This window comes from Peromyscus maniculatus, chromosome 2 (assembly GCF_049852395.1).
Source record: "Peromyscus maniculatus bairdii isolate BWxNUB_F1_BW_parent chromosome 2, HU_Pman_BW_mat_3.1, whole genome shotgun sequence".
Lineage (NCBI taxonomy): Eukaryota > Metazoa > Chordata > Mammalia > Rodentia > Cricetidae > Peromyscus > Peromyscus maniculatus.
In genome coordinates, this window is record NC_134853.1 from 72800197 (window position 1) to 72825661 (window position 25465).

General features: G+C 47.0%; 2 protein-coding genes across 10 annotated transcripts in view; one reads left to right on the top strand and one right to left on the bottom strand.

The window, feature by feature from the left end:
• The window catches only part of Invs (inversin), a 172588-nt gene extending 147771 nt beyond the window's left edge, over positions 1-24817 (top strand). For 5 of the 8 annotated variants that reach the window (XM_042271159.2, XM_076564184.1, XM_076564181.1 and 2 more), the window contains 5 exons: positions 4476-4750; positions 15494-16190; positions 20169-20398; positions 21044-21118; positions 23555-24817. In XM_042271159.2, the coding sequence (XP_042127093.2) occupies positions 4476-4750; positions 15494-16190; positions 20169-20398; positions 21044-21118; positions 23555-23658 (1381 nt within the window). In that variant the 3' untranslated portion in view covers positions 23659-24817. The remainder of the gene's footprint in view (positions 1-4475; positions 4751-15493; positions 16191-20168; positions 20399-21043; positions 21119-23554) is intronic. The other 3 variants (XM_042271163.2, XM_076564185.1, XM_076564186.1) reach the window with 1 other exon arrangement.
• Tex10 (testis expressed 10) overlaps positions 24732-25465 on the bottom strand; it is a 43831-nt gene continuing 43097 nt past the window's right edge. For both annotated transcript variants that reach the window (XM_042271164.2, XM_042271165.2), the window contains exon 15: positions 24732-24953. In XM_042271164.2, coding sequence (XP_042127098.2) covers positions 24840-24953 — 114 coding nt within the window. In that variant the 3' untranslated portion in view covers positions 24732-24839. The remainder of the gene's footprint in view (positions 24954-25465) is intronic.

Sequence of the window (25465 nt, forward strand, 5' to 3'; positions counted from 1 at the left end):
ACTCATCCTTGTGTGGACCCCACCTCCCCACTCATCCTGTGTAGACCCCACCTCCCCACTCATCCTTGTGTGGACCCCCAGCTCCTGCACTCGTCACTATGTGGACCCCCCAGGTTGAAGGTATTGAAGACTGCTCTCAGTTTCATTTTAACTCTAAACAGTTATTTTTAAAGTCCGATTCGTTGTTTGATTTTTCTTTGAGATATTGCTTTAAGAAATAAAACCCAGAATTCTGCTGCTGAGTCTTTAATGAAGGTGTGTCAGGCACATGACATTATCTCAATGTCTATTTCTTACTTAACCATGTTTGGACATCAGGAATCACCTTTGTAAAGTGAGTAGGTGAAAGGGACTCATTAAACATAAAGGAAAGTGATCTCTAGTTCATGATGGTGGAGTTGGGAGAGATAAGATTACAGATACATTTTCTAAGAGGTATTTTAGAAAGTCCTATTTAAGAAATACCCACACTAATTTAAAAGCACTTCATAACTCATAGGGCACTATGTTGCTGCCAAAATAAACCGTCTATAATTTGCCTGCCAGAGCATAAAGTGGAAGTCAGACTTAAACAGAACCTTGTTTGTATCAATCACCCATCTTCCTTGAAGCCTTCTTTTCCCAGGGTCTTATTTTAACTCTCCTCTCACTCGCTCTTCCTTCCTCCATCTTTTGAATTGTACCCTCTCCACACTGAGCTCAGCCCTACTCTTCTGACTTCTGCACATTTTATACTGTTTTCAGCTGGAAATGTACCCCCTCTTGAAATTAAATTAGAGTCAGACCAGAAATGCAATCTGTAGTTCCAGCTACTCCAGAGCGTGATGCAGAAGGGTCACATGAATCCAGGGCTTCAAGACCTGTCTTGACAATATAGCTAGAGACCTTATCTTAAAACAATATTTTTTAGTTAGATCAACTCTCTAGAGAACTCCTTTATCAGTCTCACACCATTACCTCCTATAACTCTGGTCCTCTATCTTCAGCTGCCCACTGGCCATTTTCACTTTCCATCCTGTGGTCACCTGCTAACACATCAGGCCACTGGCACACCACTTTATACTAGCTGTCATTCTTGAATACCAGTGTTGTCTCCAAGTCCCTTTTCTCTCACTACAATCCCACACACCTTTGGACTTAATGTTTCATCATCTCAAACTTTCTGTTCTTCCTCCCTGACCCCAATGAAAGACCTGGGCTTCCTTCTGGCTGGTAAAAAACTGAGATAGCCTTGTAAAGTTACACAAGTATGTTCAGTCTGGCCACCCAAGCAGGTCCTTGGGATGCTAAAGTCCTTTCTACAAGGAGTTTGTGTCTTCTAAAAAAAAAAAATCAAATGATGGGGAATTTTGTCTCTCCCAAGACAGCACATTCCACCAGTGAGGTTTGTGTCTGACACTTCATTTCTTTTTGTTAAGTTATATATATTCGTGTGTGCCTGTGTCTGAATGTGTGCATGTGAGTACAAGTGCCCACTGAGACCAGAGAGGCATAGGATCCCCCTAGGTTTAGAGTGACAGGCAGTTGTGAGCTGCCTGATCGGGTGCTGGGAACCTCTGCAAGAGCATTGCATGCTTTTAACTGTTGACCCATCTCTCAAGCCCCGGGGGTTTGTTTTTTTTCCTTGAAGCTACCCCTCAAAGCCAAAGGGAAAAGTCTAAATGTTTTCTCATGAACTCTGAAGAGCTCATGACACTCCCATTCCTACCACAGACATCCTTTGGTTTTATACCAGCTCTTGTTGCAGCCTGCTCCCCTGAACATCCCCAGTTCATCAGTCTCTTTTCAGGGCTGGGCTGTGTCTCACTCTTTGCTCACAAAGTCATCTAATCCATGAGGAGTTGCTTCTGTGGTCTCCTTCATGCAACCCAACTCCTCAGAGCCTCAATTTCCCATCAGAAAATGAAAAGAAGTTTCCTTAATCAGGTGGGCTGCAAGGTTCTAGGAATGTCCTAAGACCATATACAGCATTTCTTTTCATTTTTTTGTACGTTGGTGTTTTGCCTTCACGTATGTCTATATGAGGGCATCAGATCCCCTCCAACAGGAGCTACAGACAGTTGTGAGCTGCCATATGGGTGTTGGGAATTGAACCCAGGTCCTCTGGAAGAGCAGCGGGGCTCTTAACCACTGAGCCCATCTCTCCAGCCCCATAGACAACATTTCATAGGTCAAGAGTATATATCCATTTTTGAGAAAGAAGAGCTACAGACTTTTTGACTCTCATTATCAAAGTTTTTTTTTAAAACTGGACTGAATATCCAAGGTCCTTTCAGCCCTAACATTCTATAAGGCAAAGGTCCCAGACACACAACATTTTCTTATTCCCTGGAGAGGACGTTAAAGACCAAATATTACTCCACCTGTTATTCAGAGACAATGAAGGGATAGAATCTGACAGGCCCCAGATACTAAGCAACAGCAACAGGAAAGGTTACAGCCAGACCTCTGTCTGGTGCTGTAATCAGCTCCTCTCACTGGAACACCCCAGTGGGAGCTCAGTTGTCAGCTCTCAAGGTACTGGAGAAGGGAAATTTAAAATCACGGCAAGATGGCCTCCGAGATGTCTTCTAAGTCAAAGACTGGGGAGAGCAGGGCTGCAGTCTTTGCTCCTGCTCTTCCCTGGCCTGGAATAATCTCTCCCTTCACTCCTCTCCTGTTTCGACATTCTTCATAAGAGTCTTTTCCTGCCTCTGTCTAATTAGCGTCTGCCTCCTGCATCCCCCATATCTCTGGGTAGGCACCTCAGGCGTAGCACTCATCCCATCCCGGTCTTCCTCTGGTCTGCAGGAGGATGTGGATCTGGTTCCCTCACTCGACTGTCAGCTCCTTAAGAGCAGGGATTGTATGTTTTGTCTTCCTATCTCCAGTGCCTTACACTATGTGGCATATGGTAAGAATGCAATAAATAAACATTCAGTAACTGTCCTTGCAGTGGTTCTGAGGATTCCTCATATGACAGTCTCATTTGACTTTCCCCCATCTCATATGTGTACGCTGTATGTGTGTATAGAGGCACACACCTTGGTGCATGTGTGGAGGTCAACGGATGGCTTTGTGAGTTCAATCTTCTCCTTCTGCCATCATATGGGTTCCTGGGATCGAACTCAGGTGATCACACTTGCATAGCAAACACCTCTACCCACTGAGCCATCTCACCAGCCCCTAACCTTTTGAGATTGTGACATGACATTGTCATACACAAGTGTGTTTGACCATATTCATAGCTATCCTGGGGTGCAGCCCAGTGGCTACACGTTGGAATGCATTCTGTGCCTTAGTTTCTCCCTTTGTTAGATGGAAGCACTGGACTGTGTGTTAGTTACTATGGGAGCCTGTTTTCAGGTTTCTCGTGGCTTTACCCAGCAGGTCCGCATAGAGGATGATCAGGACCACAGGCCTGAGTGCAGGTGTCTGAGATGGTCTGCACTTGGCTGTGCTGGGGGAGGAGGTCTTTTGCTCCACCCCTTGGCGTCTCTATAAATATTCTGTGGCAGAGACAGTCGGGGCCCGTTGGAAAAGGTTCCAGGCCCTCTCGAGGCTATCCTTTATTTTCTGTCTGTTCATCTCCACACTCTAAATCCTTCTATCTAATATTTTCTGCTGTTCGAACTCAAGAAAACTCTGGGGAGCTGTGGGGTTGGTGGGTAAATGCCCCACAAGTTACTTCTGTGCTGACCAAAATGACTAACAGAAGCAACTTAAGGGAAGAAGGGTTTTGGCCCATGGTTTCCATGGTCCCCATCCTTCTTGGTGGGGAGGGTGTGGTAGCCACACTTCCGCCGACTGCAGACACATGAATGTGCTGCTGTAGACTAGCTGGACAGCTGTCCTGATCGAGGGCTGGGATCCATGTAAATGCCACTCAAGGTGATTGACGGTGCTACCCAGTGTTGAGACACGAGTTACATCTCAGAAGGTGGGAACATCGGGGTGAGCTCTGCTAAATGACTAGGCAGAGAGAGGGAGCCTCGCTCTCCCTGTAACACAGATGAACAGAGTGGCTTTAAGGGAGTGATACTGGCCCTTTCCATAAACACCCAGGTGAGGCTGTCTGGGTTGGCTCTCCGTGGATCTCCATGACAATAAGAGGGGCTCACAGGTGATAAATGAGGTTTTATTGTTTGGGCTGTCATTTCTTTCTTTTAAGAAACTAAACATCTCTACTTAATCCAAGAAGCCACTGTACAGCCAGGGGACAAGCTCCAGCAAGATCACTAAATTACACTCCAGTACCTGGTTAGACCATGTATGCCTCAGCAATGCAGACTGATCTGTGATGGCTTTAGGCTACATTCCGTAAGGCCTGGCACAAGGAGGTGGTTGCTAGTAGACTTAGAGGCCGGCCCCAGAAAGTGTGCCTTTCCGTATCCATCCTGTGGTGTGGTAGCTCTTCTCAGCATTGCAGTCCATCTCGAGGACTCAAGCAGGGGAGGCCCTTTTGACCTTTTCTTCTTCTTTGGCTTTGTTTCTAGAAAACGGGAGGAGGAAAACAAGAGGAAGGAAGCTGAACAGCAGAAAGGACTGCTGAGCACAGATCCCAGACCCCAAGCTCTCCCCTGTCCACCCAGCCCCCAGAACGAGCCCAGCAAACAGGGCGCAGCCCCTAGCAAACAGCCACCTGCTGGCCACACAGTCCAGGGCCCTGACCTGGAGCCCAGCAGAAGGTCTCCAGGCCCGTGTCCAGGCAGAGCTTCCCACAGGGATTGTTCCTCAGACCTCCAGGGAACGGCCTCCAGGAAGCCAAATGGTAAGTGTGGCCTGCGCTACCTAACACAGCCATGGACTGGGCTGTGCCTGGCAGTGCGGCCGAGCAGAGGCCTGCCACGGTGTGGTCTGTGTCCTTTGTTTCTCTGGCTCTCAGGCTTCTGGCTCTTTTCTTGCCTTGCTGTAGTTTACTAGAACACTTTTTGGATTCTATCTTAACTGACTTGAAGTGCTTTTGAGTGTATTTCTTTTGTCTAGTTTTTTGTACTATGGCTCTGGGTATTACATATGTAACTTGCTTCAGTCTGCTAACATCAACATGTTACCACTGAGTGAAACATTGAAAGTACTCTTTCACTTAGGTGGCTGTGCCACTTTTAAAAATCACGCTGGGGCTGTCCACATCAGGTTGCTTAGAGTCACCTGTAACTCCAACTCCTTAAGATCTGATTCTGTCTTCTGTACTCCATGAGTACTTGCACTCACATTTACATACCCCCACCTCTCCTCCCCACACACATATATCCATATATATGTATGTATATACATATATATAATTTTAAAAATAAGTATTTGAGTTAATATCATTGGTGAAGATCAGTTGTTATCTTTTTCATTTCAATTGTCAAATATAATTCATAAACTCATGAAGAAGGGCTAATTCAGATACACATATTCCTGTTCTATTGCTATCCCTTCTTCCTGGTGCTCTGAGATTCTTGCTCCCATCATTTTCTTGTTGGTTGAAGAGTTTCTCTAGCCAGTCTTTAAGGTCTACCAGCAGCATTGTCTTGGCATTTTCCCATTTTTGAGTTTGTTGTTATCACATTCCCAAGGAGCCAGATCTAGACTCCATGCTTGGCAAGTTCTTCCTTCTGGACTCCTTAGTCTGAAATGAGAAAGCCATTGTAGTACACATTGGTCTTCCTCAGGAACATTCCTGGGTAGCATGCCATTCCTCTTAGTTTTCAAAAGTTTGATATCTTGCTGCGGGTTTCTATTTGTATATATTTCATCTGATGTCAAAAGTCCCCAAGACTCTGGTGTGGTCAGTTGCTGGGAGAAATACACAAGATTCAGGAGTGGAGTTGTACTTAGAGCTGTGCTATACTGTTACAATACCCTCAGCAAATTTGCAAAGAAAAAATTCTCCATGCAAAGGCCCAGAGGAAACCAGATGCATGGTTCCAAACATTCCCTTCTGGGAAAGTTACACACACACACAGAGAGAGGGAGAGGGGGGGGAGAGGGAGAGGGAGAGGGAGAGGGAGAGTGTTACTTCAGCAGTAAATTGTAATGACCAGTTTCACAACCTTTGGTCTTCCAGAAAAACTCCCTTGAGCCTAGGACTCCATGATTTTACACAGAGATACCCTGCTTAGTGTGTACACAATTCCAGACTCTCAAAAGGAAAGTAGTTATTCATCGTGGACCACAGTGTTTGCCCAAAGCAATTGAAGCCCTTTGAACTGATCTTCTAAATTAGAGAGTAGTGAGAGCCTCACTGAATGTACAGGCTAATGCTGATATGGTTTTTCAAAAAGCAAAAATCTTAGTATAAATTATTATGAAAAGTTCTCTGAGATCTCACTATCACTTAGGATTTGGGCAACCCAGCCTGTCTCTCTGGACCTCAATTTCCTTAGCTATAAAATGGGAGTTATGGGTAGAAATAAAACATTCTATAGTCTTTAGTAACTATTATTAGTATTTAGCCAAGCTGCTAATCTAACCATACATAAATGCCTGAACATTTCTGGGGTTCCATTCAGTGTCAGTGTATCAGCACTGAAAACCTCCAGCACGGTGTGGTGGTTTATTCATTCACTGATTCCTTCAGCTGGCACTAATTAGGTGCCCATGATGTGGCAGCCATGTTAAATTCTTGGAGTTCTTTCTTAGGGCATCATCAGGTGACATTTTCTGTTTCTGTGTGAATGAAAAGTGCTTCTCCTCTGGTACACCCATGACACCTCTAGACAAGGCCGCCCTCCCGTGTCCTGTGCTCCTATCCGTCTCCTAGACTCCCCTGTTCTACAGATCAGCTTCACTGTTATTCCTGGCATTGTTGTCTACTCTTCCCACCAGACTGCAAGATCTGTAAATACAGGATTGCTGTTGTCATCTACTGCTGTGTGGCACACCACACTAGAACTAAGTGGCTCAGAACTCCGACTCATATTTCCCAGGATTCTGTGGTTTCCCGGTTCCTGTCCTGTGGCGTCCCTCCGAGGGAGAGCAGGTTGAACTGCATCGTCTCAGGCAGACTGCTTCTGTCACTTGTCCTTCCCTCCTCCAGCAAGCTGGACTGACACCCTGCACGGTGTTCCTAGGACACGAAGGCAGAAACCACAAGACCTCCTTAGAAACAGGCTGGAGAAGCACATACCATGCTGTTGATCAGTGAGAGTTAGGAGACCACCCCAGACTAAACGATGGGATGAGAGGAACTGTTGACTAGTCTGTCACCTCTCTATTTGGGGCACAGCTTTTTCACATGTTTCTGATATGAGAAGTAGTCTTACTCCTATCTCAGACCCCAAATTTTATCCCGACAATCACATCAGGCTTGAAGTCCAGATGTGTTGAAGGTTCCCAGAGTGGGATTACTCTTCCAACTCAAACATCAACCCACCAATAGAGATGTATTGTCTGTGTTCACACATGCCTGAATCACAGCAGTGGTGTGAGAACAGAGTCGCCATGGCTGATGGTCTTGTTTGGGCGGAGTAGGAGGCATATCCAGCCACAGTCCATAACACTTCAGAGAGCCGGCTGCTCACATGTCACCAGGGCCCTTGCTCTGAAGAGGCTTCATGAGGACCCCTCCTGCCTCCGCAGCAGCTCCCTGGGCCATTGTTTCCTTGACTTCCTTGTCCTTCCTTTTCCTAAGAAATGCTCCAAGTCTGAATAGAGTGGCTTTCCCAGCCTGCTTCCTGCCTAGAGAAAACCTGAGCCCCAGGACCTCTCTTATTTTTAAACTGTCTTCCCATTTCAAGCTCATGGTGACCTCAATGATGTGAATATCTCAGAAAGTCACTCTATGAAAAGTCCACTTCATGTTCCGAAAACCATATCTGTAATTAGTTCCCAAACAGGCTCGCCGTGTGTCTCATAATTCTCTGAGAAGATGCTCTTTGAGAGTCTTAGAAATCTCAAATGTTCCCTTTTAAATGTTTTTTGAGATCCCAATAAAGGGCAGTGCAGTGCAGCCATACTCCTGCCTTAATCTTTATCCCGAGACCATCTCCCTCTCTGGGACTCCAGGTGTCTGGAAAGAATAAAATGTTGAGGTTTTATTTTCTGACCCAGCACATCCTGAGATCTTTACTTTGTTCTCTAAATTCTTCTTGCAGTTCATTCTTTATATTCCGGGCTCCCCATACCTCATCACCTGCAGCTCTAAGCGTAGTCAACATGTCTTCGTTCCATCAGGATTCCATCTGAGCAGTCCCTCCAAGTTCACTTGGTAGTGTCTGTCCTAGCTCTCACGTCACCGAGGGACCATGTTCCAGTTATTCTGCCCTGACTAACGAGGCCTGCCTTTCTCCAGACGGCAGCAGCAGTCCATCCCTGCTCTTACAGCCTCGCCACGGTCTCTTCACTGCCCCGCAGTTCTGCTCAGCCAGTCCCAAGTCACTGTCAGGGGCCTCTGTTAGGGCAGCACCTCTCTTCCTGAGGGTTCCGTTTCTATGTTGGTTATCATTTGTGGCATAAAAGACTGCCCCAAAACCAAGTGGCTTGAAAGGGGAATTCACTATTTCTTAAAGTGCTGTGGGTTGACTGGGCAGTCCCTGGCTGGGTCCTGACCTCACTCAGGTGGCTGCTAGAGTTGGGCTGGCCTCCTTAACATGTCTAGCCACTAGTGCTGCTGCTGGCCCAGGGGCCTCAGATTGCTCCTCTCGGGCCTGGCGTTCCCAAGTGTGCTCCACCAGCTTCACTAGTGCTCACAGAGAAGGCAGAAGTTGCCGGGCCTGAAGGTGTGCACTCCAGAACTTTCCCAGCACTTCTACCACACTCTGGGCTTGAGCCGATCAGTATTCAAGGGAGGGAGAGTTCACGTCCTCTGAAGAGAAATGTTCATCTGTGTTTTCCATTGCTGCAACAATTCACACCCCCATAAATTCATTGCCATGTTAGTCACATCTGGCCTTGATTTCCCTGCCTGTCCTTCTGGTCCTATACATTTGACCCACCTCGTACATTGTTTTACCTAAAATAAAGTGGAGATGTGACTCCACAGTCCCATAGCACAGGCTTGTGCATGTAAATACCGAGTGTGTAGGGGCAGGAGGGGGAGTTGGCACCCGCACCCAGCACATTCTCTCATAACGGGAAATGGGTCTAGTACTTTGTGTTCCCAGCACCTCACTAGGTGACCGACACTACAAAATACTGGAATATGTAGTTGGGGAGAACTAGCTGGGGCTGGAGATCCAGAAGTAAAACTATTGGTCAGCCCTAAGTCAGAAAGTCTTTCCTGGGTGCGTGCTGTAACAGAAACCCATTTCTGTGGCAAAGATGAGCTTCTCCACTCAGTTCACCGAGTCCTGCATGCATTCATGCTTTGCAGCCCACACTGGGTCCCAGTGGTGCTGAATTAGCCAAGGCTGAGGACCACATCACCATGCTCTTCCTCCAGGAGTGTGAGCTCTGCTGAGGGACACCGCCCCGGAACCTCAGGTGGACAGTGCCGTTCTGCTGATGTGGTGCTCTGCAGACTGTGTATCTGCGCAGGGCAGGGGGTGCATGCCGGCGTATGCTAAAGCACTCCAGCATAACGGTACTGCAAAGCCAGCCAGGTCTGCTGCGGACTGGGCAGAATATGATAGGCGGCGTCAGACCTCAGACACTTGTCCTTTTCCATTTCTCATAAGCATTTCTTTTGTCCTTTAATCACACTGCCACTAGTTGTCTTCTCCAGGTGACACAATGCTGTCATTTTCAAGCCTTGCATGGCTCATGAAATGAGTTTAATGGTTTGGACCAGATAATAGTGTTTGCTATTGTAATGTATTCCTTCTGTTAGACTAGCCTGCAGTATGTGTGTGTGTATGAAACATTGCACATAGGCTGGGCACAGAGGCATAAATCTGTTATCTTGGCACTCAGGAAGCTCGAGTAGGAGGTGGCCCCAACTTTAATGGCTCAGAGGTCAAGGTGCTTGCCACCAAGCCTGACAACCTGAGTTCATCCTTGGGAGCCACAGGGTAAGCGGGAGAGACTATTCCTGCAAGTTATCATCTGACCTCCTCACCTTCACATACACTGCTACACTGCTATTCTCCTCTCTGTCTCTCTCTGTCTCTGTCTCTGTCTCTGTCTCTCTCTCTGTCTCTCTCTGTCTCTGTCTCTGTCTCTCTCTCTCTCTCTCTCTCTCTCTCTCTCTCTCACACACACACACACACACACACACACACACACAAATAAAAATGTACCTAAAAAGAACACTGCCTGTTATAAATGCCACACTTTACTTATGTCTGTGCACGCACATGAATCCGTGTGCATGAGGATGTACATTGGGCCACAGTTACTTCTTGGTATAGGCCATTGTCACACAAGTCTGCAAGTTGCTGTTCTGGAACAACTCTGAGATAAGGGAATTCTTGTTCACTTAAAAATAGGAAGTGATGCCCCTACTATAGAGCTGTTATGAAGAACTACATTCAGATATGCAAACAGGGTCTCAAAAAGCCAGCCTCTGATGTTGCCTCCTCCCAGTGCTGAAGGACTGCAGGCTAACGAGGCTGATTGTACTGAAAGGAAATGGAGCTCCCATGTTACAACTTTGACCCATTCACCTGCCCAAGAGTCCACAATACAAGTGGGCAAAGTATATACTATTTTGCTGGGGTTCTGAGGAAGCCCAGCATCACTGGACAGGACACTATAGCTCACATTGTGTTTGGCCACATTGAGAAGAGTTGGATCTACTCATCTGACCAGGGAGTAGGCATCGCACACCTTGAGGTGGGAGCATCCAGCAAGAGCCTCAGGTAGAAGTACTGATTGCCTCCTCTTCCAAAGGGAAGAACTTAAGTACCTTTGCAGAGTACCCAGCACAGCCTCCTCAGAAAGGCCACCAGCATTAGAGAGATGGCTGTAGCATGAATCTTAGAAGGTCTTATTAATAAAATCAAACCTGGACCAGGTATTGGGGTGAACGCTGGAAGGTCAGAGAGACAGAACAGGCCACAGCCACCTCACCTCGCCAGTTCCTCAGCTGATCCTGTTTTCTCAGACTGGAAGCCTCTGAGTCTCATCCAGAATGAATCTCAGCTGAACTGCTGCTAGAAGCCTGAAAGCTTAACCAGCCAAATGCTGCTAGTTTCTGGTCTTCACGCCTTATATATCTTTCTGTTTTGGCCATCACTCCCTGGGATTAAAGGCGTGTGTCACCATGCCTGGCTGTTTCCAATGTGGCCTTGAACTCACAGAGATCCAGAGGGATTTCTACCTCTGAAATGCTAGGATTAAAGGTGTGAGTGCCACCATTTTCTAGTCTTTGTATCTAGTGGCTGTTCTGTCTCTGACCCCAGATAAGTTTATTAGGGTGCACAATATTCTGGGGAACACAATACCACCACAGATGGCTGCATAGTACTCAAAGGCCCTTGCAAAGGAGCAGAATTCAGGTTCCTAGCACCCACGTTGTGGAGCGAGGCTCACACCTCTGGGGGACCTGACCCATTTTCTAGCCTCCTTGGGCACCTGCACACATGCACACTGCACCACTTCCCTACCCTCACCTTCCCCACATACAAGTAATTAAAAATAAACCTGTTAAAAACCAAAACAAAAAGGACCAGAAACCGGAGTCTTTCAAAGAAGGGTAACCCCCAACAAGTCTTAGCAAGTGATTTCTTTCTTCATTCTGAGTCAGTTCTTGCTGTGTGGTTTATCTTGTGCAGAGCATGCTGGCTGTATGGACCAGCACTAGGGTTCCATGGCCTTGGGCTTACATGTGAACTCTGTCTTAGTAGTGTTTCTCTTGCTGTTTTTTTTTTTTTTTTTTTTTTTTTTTTTGTTTTTTGTTTTTTTGTTTTTCGAGACAGGGTCTCTCTGTGTAGCTTTGCGCCTTTCCTGGGACTCACTTGGTAGCCCAGGCTGGCCTCGAACTCACAGAGATCCGCCTGGCTCTGCCTCCCGAGTGCTGGGATTAAAGGCGTGCGCCACCACCGCCCGGCTTCTCTTGCTGTTTTAAACATCATGTCCAGAAGCACCACAGGGGGGAAAGGGTTTGTTTCTGCTTACACCGTCCATCGTGGAGGAATGTCAAGTTCTGTACATGTGAGAGGGGACTCAAGGCAGAAGCTAGGAGGCAGGAATGGAAGCAAACAGCATGAGGAACAGTCCTTCCTTCCTTCCTTCCTTCCTTCCTTCCTTCCTTCCTTCCTTCCTTCCTTCCTTCCTTCCTTCCTTCCTTCCTTCCTTTTGGTTTTTAGAGACAGAGTTTCTCTGTGTAGCCCTGGCTGTCCTGGATCTCACACTGTAGACCAGGCTGGCCTCAAACTCAGAGATCCACCTGCTTCTGATTCCCGAGTGCCGAGATTAAAGGCATGCACCACCATCGCACGGCTTGTCATCCTGCTTTCTTATACCACCCAGAACCACCTCCCTCCAGTGGACTGGGCCCTACTCCATCAATTAGCAATCAAGAAATGCCCTACAGACTTGCCTGCAGGCAATCTGACAAAGGCATTTTTGAGGTTCCTCTTCCCAAGAAGTCCTAGCTCGTCTCAAAACACCAGGACAGACCCTGCCACTCACTTGCTGTGTAGCATGAGGCTAGTGACTTCTCCAAGCCTCAGGATCCTAACAAAAGACAGGAGTAGAGTGTGATGGCTCACCCCTGTAATCCCAGCACCTATAAGCTGAGAAGGATCACCAAGTTCAAGGCCAGCCTGTCTCAAATTAATAAATTTAAAAATAAATATAAAATACCAAGAGAGGATAATGCCTTCTGTAGAAAGTAAAGAGCATCCATATAATAGCCCATGTAGATTAAGGACATTCCACAGCACTGTGCAGATGTAGTGCTTATCACTCAACACACTTCAAATGTGGAAATGGAAGCAGTCATAATCATCAGAAAATGACTGTGCCTGAGTGGAGGGTGGATCTGAAAGACCAGATGGGGTCAGTACTAAGGCCATGGTGGCAGCTTGGAGAATAGGGGATACCTCAAGAGTAGAATTGCTTGTGGGAGGGGGAGAGAGTTCATCTTATTGGGGTAAATACCAAATTCACTTTATCTTCCTCTAAGAATGGGGTAGGAGTGTCTCTTCCCCCGAGTGTGTCAGGCCCCGAGAAGGCAGTGGTGGTGACGGGCGTCAAGGAACTTGCTCTACAGAGAGGGCAGAGCTGAGACAGCTAGCGAGCACCAACGGGAGGCACAGGAATGAGCACACTGCCTTTCAGGCGGCTCTGCCGTTTCCTCTCTCCAGCAGTAAGGAACGGATGCTGTGGCTGCACGTTCCGCCAGCTCCTCCAGCTGCCCGTGTTTCTCACAGTCCTAACATACGTGCAGCAGTACCCATCCACTGGGGACATTTCTGCCCCTTTCCCGCCCCACCCCAAGGGAAAGCATGCCCTCTCATTCCTGTTTGTATTTTCTGTATTTATTTACACAAGTGAATAGATATAGACAAAACGTACGTGCATGCACACACACACACACACACACACACACACACACACACACACACGCACACAGAGGGAGAGAAAGACAGAGAGACTTACATAAAACCTTACATAACAGGTAGCATATTCTTTTACACTTGCGAATAGTTATGGCTGGAGAGGTGGACCAGGGGGTTAAAGGAGAAATATAGAAGGAGAAAACTGACTTCTGCAAGTTGTCCTCCGACTTCCACACACATTGGACACATACATTATCAATAAGTGTAATAATTTTTAAAATTATACTGATTTTAAAACCTGTTCCTGGAAACCTTATCTGACTGTATGTCTTAGTTACTTTCCTATTGCTATGAATAGACACCATGACCAAGGCAATGTATAAAGAGTTTATTGGAGCTTACAGTTTCAGAGGGTGAGTCCATGGCCACCACGATGGGGAGCATGGCAGCAGGTAGGCAGGCAGGCAGGCAGGCATGGTGCTAGAGCAGAGAGAGTGAGTGAGCTAGCTGGGAATACTGTGGTCTTTGGAAACCTCAGAGCCCACCCTCAGGGACATACCTTCTCCAACAAGGCCACACCTCCTAACCTTTCCCAAACTGGGGACCATGTGTTCAAATATATGGGAGCTATTCTCATTCAAACCACAATAGATATTCTCGTACATGTGATACATGATAATGTTTATAATATATAGTCTCATATACTCTTTCTCACTTGCTATTGCTCTGCCGACTTAACTCACGAGCCTGTGCATTTCTGGCTGAGAACTGAACACTGATATAAAAAACTATGGAAGTAACTTGGAACCTAAGATAATGTTAAAGCCTGATGGCAGGAGAGCTAGCAAGTGAAGATCCCCGTGACCCCACCCCAGAGCTGAGATGTTCACCGTGTGCCCGTGGACGTGGCTGCTTGGGGTCCCAATCCCGGAGAACACTTCTTAGCAAGTTCTAGGCTGAAAGATTGACTGTCAGACCTTGGGATCTGAAACCCCAAAGGCCTTCCCCATCAGTCTGCTCACCAGGCCTCCTGGGCCTTGCTTCTTTCTCTTTCTGCCTTGCTGGCTCCTCAACACGTCCTGTGGATGATATCCTTTTGTTCTGCGTTTCCACTGTCCTCAGTGGAGGCATGTGTCAACTCAGCCTCTTCAGGAGTGGAAGTTCCTTCCTCGTGTTTACATTGGTGCTGGCTTCTTTGAAAATAGGTTTTTCATTTTATGTGCCCCATTCACTTTTTTCAGACATACCTTTCTGCATATGTTTAATCTCATGTGTTTACTAAACTTCTGAAGACCTAATCCTGCCATGTGTACATTAATTGTTATTCAAGACAGACTCTGCCCTTGTGTGTTTTATAATTTTGGACATGATATCATCTTCAGAAGACCCCTTCTATCTATGCTCAGTTGAGTACATGTCACACAAAAGCAATACTGCATATTGTTTTGTGGGACATCGTGGGATTCCTCATCCTGAGACCAATTTGTACATTAATGTATGCTGTAGTTAAGGAATTCACACCAAACCCACATGGGATACAAAAGTGGCTTCAGGGTCACAAGAGCAAGAGACTCCCCCATCCAGAGTCTAGGTTGAGACGTGGTTTTCATCTCCTGGTGCTGGTGAGTGAGCACACTTAAATGTGGATTGCTTCCCAAAGGTGGAACCCTTCAGGCCCCTGGCCTCTTGCACGGTCTTCTCTCCAGTTAACGTTCCACCTGCAAGGCCCTGTCTCTGCAAAACCAAGTATCTAATAAGGCCGCCCCTACCTGCTCCATTGCTGGACAGTGATGGATTTGGTTCACATCCTCAGTGCCTTTCCAATTTTCTATTCAGCATCCAGAGTCCCCCCCCCCCCTTTTTTTTTTTTTTTTGGAAGGCCTTTAAAAGGATGTTGCTGCTATTTTAATGGGCATTTCTAGAAAGTAACAGAATGCTTTCTGGCTGCCTAACCCATCAGATTGCTAGAAGAGTTGAGTTTTGTACTGTGTTGTTGTGTTACTGTTACATTGCCATGGTTAGGTGATGCTAACCGAAGTGTCTGCATCTCTCATGTAAACAGATGAGCAGAAGTGCCCTCACCTGAAACTGATTGTTATTTAGACACTGATTGTTATTCTCCTTTTTCCTCATTACCCAAGAAACACCCAGGGAACACTGCAGAGGCGCCTCTGCCTGTGTGCACCTCAGATCCTGTGAAGGCGGTGATGGCTCCGGGCCTCAGGGAGCATCCTCTGTGCCGAAGTGCAGAGGTGAGACCCGTGGCGAGCACCAGTGTGAGGCGGGACCAAGCAGGGCCGGGCAGCCCTTGTCCTCTGGGTCAGCCCAGCCTGCTGAGAAAGGAGAGGACTCCAGCCCTGCAAGTGCTTCCCAGCAGGACAGCCCCAGGAAGCCCAGCAGGAGGCAGGACAGGGCACCCAGGCCCGGAGGTGCTGCTTCCCAGAAAAGGCGCGCCCACCAGCTCAAAGACAGGTGCTCCCCGGCTGGGTCCAGCCGGCCTGGCAGCGCCAGGCAGGACGTTGTCCGTACTGAACAGAGCCCTCTCCACCATCGCACACCCAGGAACAAGGTGACCCAGGACAAGCTTATAGGAGGGGTCTCCTCAGATTTGCCACTCGGCACAGAAGAGTTGAGGTCAGGATGCAGGAAGCTGTGTGAGGACGTTCGGGCATCTACAGAGAATGATGGGGTTCTTGGTCCCCCGCCGGGACAGAGTGTGAATATCCACCTTCTTCCTGTAGAGCAGCGCCTGCAGATAATCCAGAGGGAGCGAAGCAGGAAAGAGCTGTTTCGCAGAAAGAACAAGGCGGCAGCAGTCATCCAGCGAGCCTGGCGAAGGTAAGAGGCCAAGGGACTGCAGTCTGACCCACGGCCTGCTGTTGGGACATCCTGGGCTGTCTGTGTTCAGGGCAGTTCTACCCTCAGAGAGTTCTGTCTTCAGGATAAAGGCGATTGGATGGAGCCCTCCCATGAAATAAGTATCTCTCCTCCCGGCACCTCCTGTGGTTTAAGTAAAATGGAAGATTTTTCTGTACAGGCAAGTGCCCAGTACAGGGCAGTAAAGAAAAAGCCCTGGCTTGCCCTCACACAGCCCAGTTTTCTGCTGCAGCCCTGACAGTAACCTAACTTGAGGCAATCACTGCGCCTCCCTTGAGCCTCAGTTTCCCCATTTGTAAGGTGGGAATTATCAACCCTTGCCCCTGAGGCTGCTGTGATGAGACATTGTATGCTTTGTAAACTCTGGTGCACTTTATATAGGATCTCTTATTTTTTTAATTTATTTATTTTTATTTTATGTGCATTGGTGTTTTGCCTACATGTATGTCTGTGTGAGGGTGTTGGGTCCCCTGGAACTGGAGTTACAGATAGTTGTGAGCCACCATGTGGCTGCTGGGAATTGAACCCAGTTCCTCTGAAAGAACGGCCAGTGCTCTTAACCACTGAGCCATCTCTCCAGCTCCAGGATCTCTTTAAACAAAAAAATTTAACATTCATCGAATGTGTGTGTGTGTGTGTGTGTGTGTGTGTGTGTGTGTGTGTGTGTGTGTGTAGATCAAAGGACAACTGGCAGGATCTGGCTCTCTCCTTCTATCATGTGGGTCCCAGGAATTGAACCCAGGTCACTGGGCTTTTACCGGCCCAGTCATCTCACTGACCCCACACAAGATTTTCCTCCAGATATCTAAGCCAGTGCTTGGATACACAGTCACTGTGCCTGGAATCCATGAGTCTTCGTGAGCCACCGTCGCTCAAACTGAGCTGGGGCCTAAAAGCTGGGGTGCAGGCTGTTACAGGACAGAGGCAGTGTGTGTGGAGCCTGACACCCCTGGAGTGGGGATGTCTCCACTCTCTCCTGGGTGACAAAAGAGCAGGTCACTGGGAACTCCACAGGCTGTATGTCACAGACCATCAGGAGAAAAAAAACAGTACTAGCAGGGAGCAGAGCGACCAACCTAGAGAGGCCCCTGGGAACACCCCACCAAGGACTACGTGTCCCAGAGCCAAGCCATCTGGCTTGTGCTCACCCAGCCTCTGCATAGCGAGTCCTTAGGTCTGTTCCCATCTGTTCAAGCTCCTGTGGTTCCGGCCACCCCAAGGAGGCCGTCAAGACAAGGATCAGGAGTTCTCAGACCCAGTGCTCAGGAAAAAGACCTGTGCCTGCAGCAGCACCCGACCCTTTGCCTGGCCACATCCTAGGGCCTTCCCTTCCGTAGAGTGTGTTTGCTGCGGTCACGATGATGGCGGCAGACAGAGGTGCCTTGTGCTCCTATCTGAGGTTGGAGAAAGGGAACCTGGGTGCTACTCACACGCCAGGTAACAGCTCTACATCAGCTACTGTGATCGCTGCCACTGCCAATATAATAGTCAGCATTTATTGCGCCACATCCTTCTAACACTGGGAGGTAGGTCCGTCCTCACTCTATCCCACAAATCAGGAAACCGAGGCACAAGGAGATTCATCGCTTACCAACATTCCAGAGATAGAAGGTGTGAGTACTGACTTGAAGATGGCCCCCCCCATGCCAAGTCTCAGGTGGGAACAGCCACTATTCCTGCACTTGGGAATCATGCCGGCACATGCGCTGGCCAGCAGCCAGCTAGACTCCGCATTAAGCATCTTTGCTGAAAACAGCAGGGCTTACCTTTTCAGGCCCCACAGCTGCTCCCTAGCCCAAAGGTCTTGCCTCTGACTGGCTGTTCTTGGACTCCTTTGAAGAGTCAGAGGTTGACAGGTCCTGTCACCAAGTGTCCTGAGTAAATGAGCCCAAAGCATTCCCTCAGAACAGTGACTCACAGCGCACGCCCACCTGGGCAGGTGATTATGTGGATCTACTTGGGTTGCTGGAGGTGGGGCGTCAGTGCTCAAAGGGCCCATGGGAAGCCACACTGAGTGATTGTTTCAACTATTCTCTGCTTATCTACAGAAGCCCAAAGCACAGTCCTTGGACAGGGTCTGGCACCAAGCCCAAGAACAATGAAGGAATAAGGGGACAGGACTTGACACTCTTGTCCATGAAATGCTGGCTATCCTTGTAGGGAACATGTCCAGGAAAGAGCTAGAAGACAGGGATGGAATGAGAAGATGGAACCTTAGGCCCTGAAGAAAATGAGTCTTAAAATCATAACTTTTCCTAGCGATTAAGACTTGGCTATTTTTAGGGTGTTTATGTATATGGGGGAAGAGGTGGCCCTTCCTCCATCGGTTTCCACCTTACTCACTGAGCAGGACCAAACTAAACCCAGAGCTAGCCAGCTTGCTCTGGAAATGCCTGCCATCTCTACCTGTGGAGTGCAGGGACTAGACTTGCTGCCATTTACCCGGGTGCTGGGGATCCTCGTGCTTGGGTGGAAGTACTTTACCTGCTGAACCATCTCCCCAGCCCTCCCTAACCCACTTGACTAGTTAAACATTAAAACTGTACAGTGAACAAGTTAAGCTGGAAAACAGCTATGTAAAAACACTTGCTATTTAAGGACACACGGAACTAACTCTTACTAGAATTTCTCCAGCACATTGATTACTGATATGAATTAGCAACAGGCTAGACAGCAGGAAGAACCTACAGCCTGTGGTTGAATGGCACTATTGAATACAGCAGAGTTTTAACCCAAACAGGGGTGTGTTCTTAAAAATCAGAGATGGACTGTTTGCCTGAGGACCAAGACGCTCCCCACATGCAGCCAGTCTGCATGCCATCCCAGATATGTGACCGACTGTTCACATGCAGACTGAAAGCTTCAGCTCCATAGTGCCAGCCAACCCCCAGGCTTCCTGGTGACCTCTGCCCAGAGAGCAGAGGACGGGGAAGATGACTGGCATCTCCACCAGAAGAAACTGAGTTGTTAGAAGTGTGGTACTCTAGTCAAGAGATGCTATCTATGGTTTATGACTTTCCAGGAAGACTAATGAAGGCTGGTTGAAGTCCGCTTCAGAGGAAGCAGGAAGGGGCTACCCCAAACCCAGCAGGGAAGTTTTTAGCAGATTTCAGAAGGTTACCCTGTCTTTGGTATATTGTTACACAGGCATGGGGCTGCCTGCTCTTCTGTAAGCCCACCAATCATAGTATAGTACGGATAACGAACATTGATGAAGCTCTCCTTTAAAGGGTTCAAGACAGTCATGTTCCTTAAACTTGGAAGTACATATGGGCTAGAAACCATCAAACACACACTAAATGTCAACATTGTCATCATTCCTGCCACAGGCTTCACGTCCCAACAGGGTCATCCTAGTAAACTTGCCACTCTCTTAAACCTGCCATGTGCACCCACCATGAGTAGAGCAGACCTCTCAGCAGTGCAAGGCCACCAAATCCTGGGTTTGACATTGTAAGATGCTTAGTCATTACAAATGTCCTCCAATGTGCCTCCCCGAGACTCGAGCAGTAGGACGGTGCCTGGAATATAACACGGTCGACGTTGTTGGCTCAGCCTTATATGCTTTCCCTAACCAAACTCATGGTGCTTTGACCACATTTTGGGGGCACAAATGCCCCCTTTTCTGCTTGTGCCAATTCTGCCTAGAGTGCCTTCCTCTGCCTGGAAAGCATCTACCCGCTCTTTAGAACCCAGTGGAGTGCTAAGCAGCCAGGGCAAGCCTCCCAAACCCCCAGCTCCTTGCTCTTGCATGCCAGCGCACTCAGTTTCCACTCAGCCCATCCCACCTGCCTGTGGCTGCTGAAGGTGACAGTCAGGTTAAACCCTAGTCAAGTCTCACAATAGTCACGAATGCTGGAACTGGGGAGGAGAGCTTGTTCCATTCCCGTAGCTGTCAGCACTGCAGGGTCTTACGCCTGTCCTCTGTGACCCCACCAGCTACCAGCTCAGGAAGCACCTGCATCGTCTTCTGCATGTGAAGCAGCTTGGAGCCGGAGATGTGCTCAGATGTACCCAAGTGTGCACAGCCCTGCTCCTCCAGGTCTGGAGGGCAGAACTGGAACCCAAGTTCCCAAAGTCCACCTCAGTAAGCAGAACACCCAAAAATCCATCCAAAGGCATGTCAGCCACAAAGTCTGCCAGGCACTCAGTGCTCAGGCAGATCTACGGTAAGTGTTCTTCTGGGTACTTAAAACACCTCAGGATCCTGAGTGACACACCACAATCTGCAATAAGACTTAACTGGACAACTCTATCCAGATTTCAAAAAAACAAAAAAACAAAAAACCTTACTTTCAAACACTAAGAGAGTTTTTGCTAGTCAATTTAATGCCCTACTTCTGGCCAAAAGCCCATCCTTTTAATTCCAGGACTAAAAGCCTTATCACTTAAACCTCTCAGATCTCGGCTTGGACCCTCCCCTCTAACATTAACAACTCATCTGAACCCTCAGACCATGCCACTTTGGCCATTCTATGCTGAGGTAGCCTAGTGTCGCTCATCTGTGCAAATGCCCACAACTCAGTACTTAACAGATGAGTGGCTGTAACCTAAAATATTTCCAGCTCTCCAAAAGGCCCTCAAAATAAATCAGTTCAGCTATCTTTGTATAGTGTGGATAGCTGCTCAATAAACACAGAGCCCAGGAACCTTTAGGAACATCCCTTGCAGTCTAGACAGCATTTCAAGACTTGTCCATTCCCAGCCTACCATCTTAGCAGGCACCTGCAAGCCCTCACCTCAGTGAGGAACGCAGAACTTGGTCAGGTCACAGCAGCCATTAATCACATAGGTGGCTTGTTGGTTGACTGCAGGTTGCTCTCAAGAAGGGAAAGCACATCATGCCATCAAGTCTTCCGGAGTCCCTCCTGTGCTGCGTCTCAATTCAGGTAAGGCAGCCACTACACTGGCAGCGCATATGGGGAGAGCAAGGGATGAGCTTTCCCATCATCTTTTTGACTTCAGGTGTGTGACTTTTTACCCTTTTCATGGATTACTGCAATCAACATCCTTAAGAGGCAAATAATTTTCACAACTAAAAACTTTGATTAATATTACCTCCATGAGGAACAATAAATGGTAGCGCTCTATTATTGATTCCCCTTTATCCCATTCTTCACATACTTAAAGGAGTATGTTGAGATCCTTGTATTTTTAATACCCTCTCTTTACCATAGATGGAAGACCACAAACAATATTAAAGCATATTCTGCTCAGGCTCAGTAGCACACTTCCACCCACAGGAGCAGCATAGGGAACTTCCTTTCCCTCACAAGACGTGTGTTTTCCTCAGGGCCTCTTCCTTCACGCCAGCATTAAGAGTGGGTGATAAGTTCAGGGCTGTCAGCAGCTAATGCCAGGTCTGGCCTATCTTCACAGGTGGCTATGGCAACATGCTCCCCCACCCTCCCTGATCTACAGGGCCATCCTGCAGAGACAGAGTAGCTGGGAAGGTGAACAATGACTGTCAGCATGAACTTTAGCATTCATTTCATTTTTGGTGGGGAAAAGCAGAGTAATTACTGCAAAATCTTTAATAAGAGTTGGGTAATTCACGTAGCACAAGGCAGGCTGATCAGGGAGTAGCAGGTGGGGTAGTTAGAAACTTGTAAAGGAATCAAGGACCACAGTTGTGTGGCAAGACGGTCCGTATACTGGAATGGAGAAATATTTCAAACTAAGAACTGTCACATGAAACTAGCAGATATATGACATTTAGATATAATTAAATACAAAGTAAGCAATCAGATCATTCTCCCCTCAAATCCAGACACCACTGGTCCTTAAAATGAAGATGTTTGGCAGCAGAGCGGTTCTTAGAGAAAAGATTGAGAAAACACAAAGAAATAATACTTTTTAATGACTTCACATAACAAACAACGTGTTTGCCTTCCAAATTTCTGCCTTGTTTGAAATCAAACAAAACACAGTCTTTGTCCAGCCCCAAATCTGGGGCAACACAGGCTGTTAGGCCAACCACACTCACATTAAGAACAAAGCACACAATAAAGCCAGTCAGATAGGTGCTGAAGTTTAACTGGTCCATACATGTTTAACAGAAAAGATGTCCACAAGTCATTTCAATGAATTGAACTTACATAGAAGGCCCTAAAACATGGAGTCAGATGGTCGAACCATAAAGAAAAGCATTAACTTCACTGAATTGTTAGTTTGCTTTTTGCTTTAAGAATTCAGTGGGGCTAAGGGCTTTCTGATTTTGCTCAGTGGGCTATTCAATTTTTTTTTTTTAATTGTTTTGCAGTGTACATTTGCTGTTCCAATTTGGGGACATGCCTTCCTAAGGCTTTACACATAGAAAGACAGAAAGTGATGGGGATCTTAAGATGCAGCCTCCTTGGACTAGTGCTGTGTATGCACAAAACCCAAATGGGGAATCTCTGCTTTCGGCAGTCTTGCTCACCTACACATCACTCACAGGATTGCAGCCTCGCTCTGTACTGATACATAGCCACCTGTGCCCATCTCTTTAAAATAGCAAGAGAAATGACCATGGCTCATGTGGTTACTGGTAATGGCACCTCTATAGGAAACCCATCTATTCCTCCACCTTTGGAAGGGAATGCAGATGGCAACTTACTTCAAGATAACGGTGCCCATATTCCAAAAGCAGTCATTTAAAATCGGGGAAACTAACCTATGTTCCTTTTCCCAAACTGCCCACATGATTTTTATCTTCCACATGAAGTTATGAGTAAAATACAGCAACGTCTTCAGCAAGGTTTTCCTTACTGCTATTTTTGTGGTCTGTCACTTGTATAAAATTAATGTTTTCTGTCCCATCGTAATATTATTCCAAGGTCTAGGGCTCAAGAAGTAGATTTTGACAGCCAGGCATTATAGTGCCTGTAATATCAAATATTAGGAGATTGAGGCAGGAGGGTTATGAGTTCAAAGCTAGCCTAGACTATATACTGAGGGCCTCAAAAGAAAAAAAAGTATCTAAGGTTCCTATCTGTCATCCCTTCAAACTCTTCCAACAAACAAACCTTATTTTTTTCTGGTAGACTTACAAAGTATGTGGCATAAGAATAATTCAAACGTGTATAAATGAGAGCCATGTGAAAGGCATGCAAAGGATTGGGGTAATAGCATTCAAGATCTAGCTTCCACTTACGACCCAGTTCCAGTTCCTGCTTTAAAGAGATACCCACATCAGTGAGGTGAGGAAGAACTTGTCTGCATCTAGACTCATCACTACTTCCTGGACACCAGGGACAGTCCCATCCCAAATCCTTTTTCCTTAGCACAAAGAACTCCTCTCTTCATTAAGACTAATTATATAAATATCCCTTTGCTTTTAACAGTAAACAGTTTGCAATCTATACATCTTGACAACAGTGGAAGATCAAAGAAGTTTTCTTACAATCTGCAACCAGCAGGTCAATCAAAAAGCAAGCCAAAGCTTTGACCCCAGGGAAAAAGCAGACCCAGTGTGGAGTTCTGCTATCAACTGTCTCTTCTCATGAGAAAGCTTCACTGACGGACCTAAAGCCTTATTAACTGGAATATGAGGTAGCAAGTCAAATGTTTCCTCCTGGCGTACACGGAAAGGACTGCCTAGCTGTGTGTCTCACTTCAGTCAGTGTGGCTGGAAGTAAGAACTGATGATAATCAGTGGGACTAACAATGCCTGCACTAAGGAGCTGCTGCTTGGGATTTCTGACAGCTAACTGGCATAGGCCTCGTTTTTTTACTCCAGAAAACCTCAAGTGAGATGGAAACCTGTGCCGCCGCCGCAGCTACCTTCAGCTCCTTACTTCCTGGAACATGTGACAAACACCACAATACACTTTAAATCGTACATCAAAATCATGGCCTAGTGTTTGTGTTTAGAAACTGCCCAGAAGACTGGAAGTACTCTCTGTTGATTCCTTAGTTTTCAGTTTCCAAACTGGCCCTGGAAGGCTACAAGCTGCAGGCATGTGCTCACTCTCTCTGACTGGGGCTTCACTGCTGAGTGGCACCAAGAACATCACAGCATCAAGAAACCAGCAAGACAGGGTTCACAGCACGCGAGCCAAAGCACTCTTCTCTTCCGCTTTGCATCTTCGGACCAACCGCTGAAGTAAGCAGTCTTCCCCAACTGCAAATTCTTTGGGAAAGTAACCCACATTCTAGCTCTCTAAGAACACGTAATGAAGTCTAAGTGGTTATGGGCTTTCACAGAGGCACAGATGACATCCGGCCACTCCTGTGCTAACACTACAGGACAGGAAGCAAGGGTTTACCTCATTTAATTACCCTGACTTTTGGTTTAGTAAATTATATTCAAAATTATGAAAACAGGTTTACCTAGATGGGATCACAAAGATTCAGCTAATTTGTCAGTAAGCGAATGAAGGCACCATAGATCATTCTATGTACTGTAAACATTTAGCTCTTAGGAAATTCAAACGTGCTTTTCCAGGCCAACAATGTGAGAACACTAAGAATTCTTGGCTTTCTGTTCCCACTTCAGTACAAAGGTAGCTCATGCACAACTTCTTTAAAAGTTTATCTTTAATGACAAACATCTGTTACATCAGTCTTTCTTCAAAATAAAATGGATGTGCATGAACAATTTCAAACAGGAGGTACCATGGTGCTTTTTCAATACAATGCATTCAATATACTTGGCCCCTGGGGATGGCCACTGATATACATGCTGAAGCAGTAATGTAAGTCTGTAAGCCACTGCTCCTGAACACCGCCACTCTTCAAAGTCTGCAAAGAAAAACAAAAGGTTACTTAAACTGAGAACTGTACTACCTGAACACATTTTTCATGGCGTATGTAAAAGCGTCCTCCCATCTATAAACCAGAGGAAGTCTTCTTTAAATACAAAACAATCAACTACTGGGTGTTGCTGCAGCTGGTGAATATTCCTCTTTATGTCCTAGATAGATTGAAATTATGAAGTGGCATTGCTCTTTTGGCAGCTAAGAACTTGTACTCTGAGCCTACTTCTGTTCCAAGCTCTCTACTTCCTGACCTACTGAGATGTAAACCTGTGGGGGGCCAGCCCCCCCATTTTACCCCAGGGTTCTCTTGAGCAGGGAGACGAGATAAATATTTAGATAGAAATAGAGAGAAACACAGGATAGCCTCGGGAGGGCCTGGGTCAAAACCCACCAGCCTCTTCTGTCTCTGGTAAAAGGCTCTTAAAGGAATGCCAAGGGGTGGAGCAAAAGACCTCCCCCAGCACAGCCAAGTGTAGACCATCCCAAACACCTGGT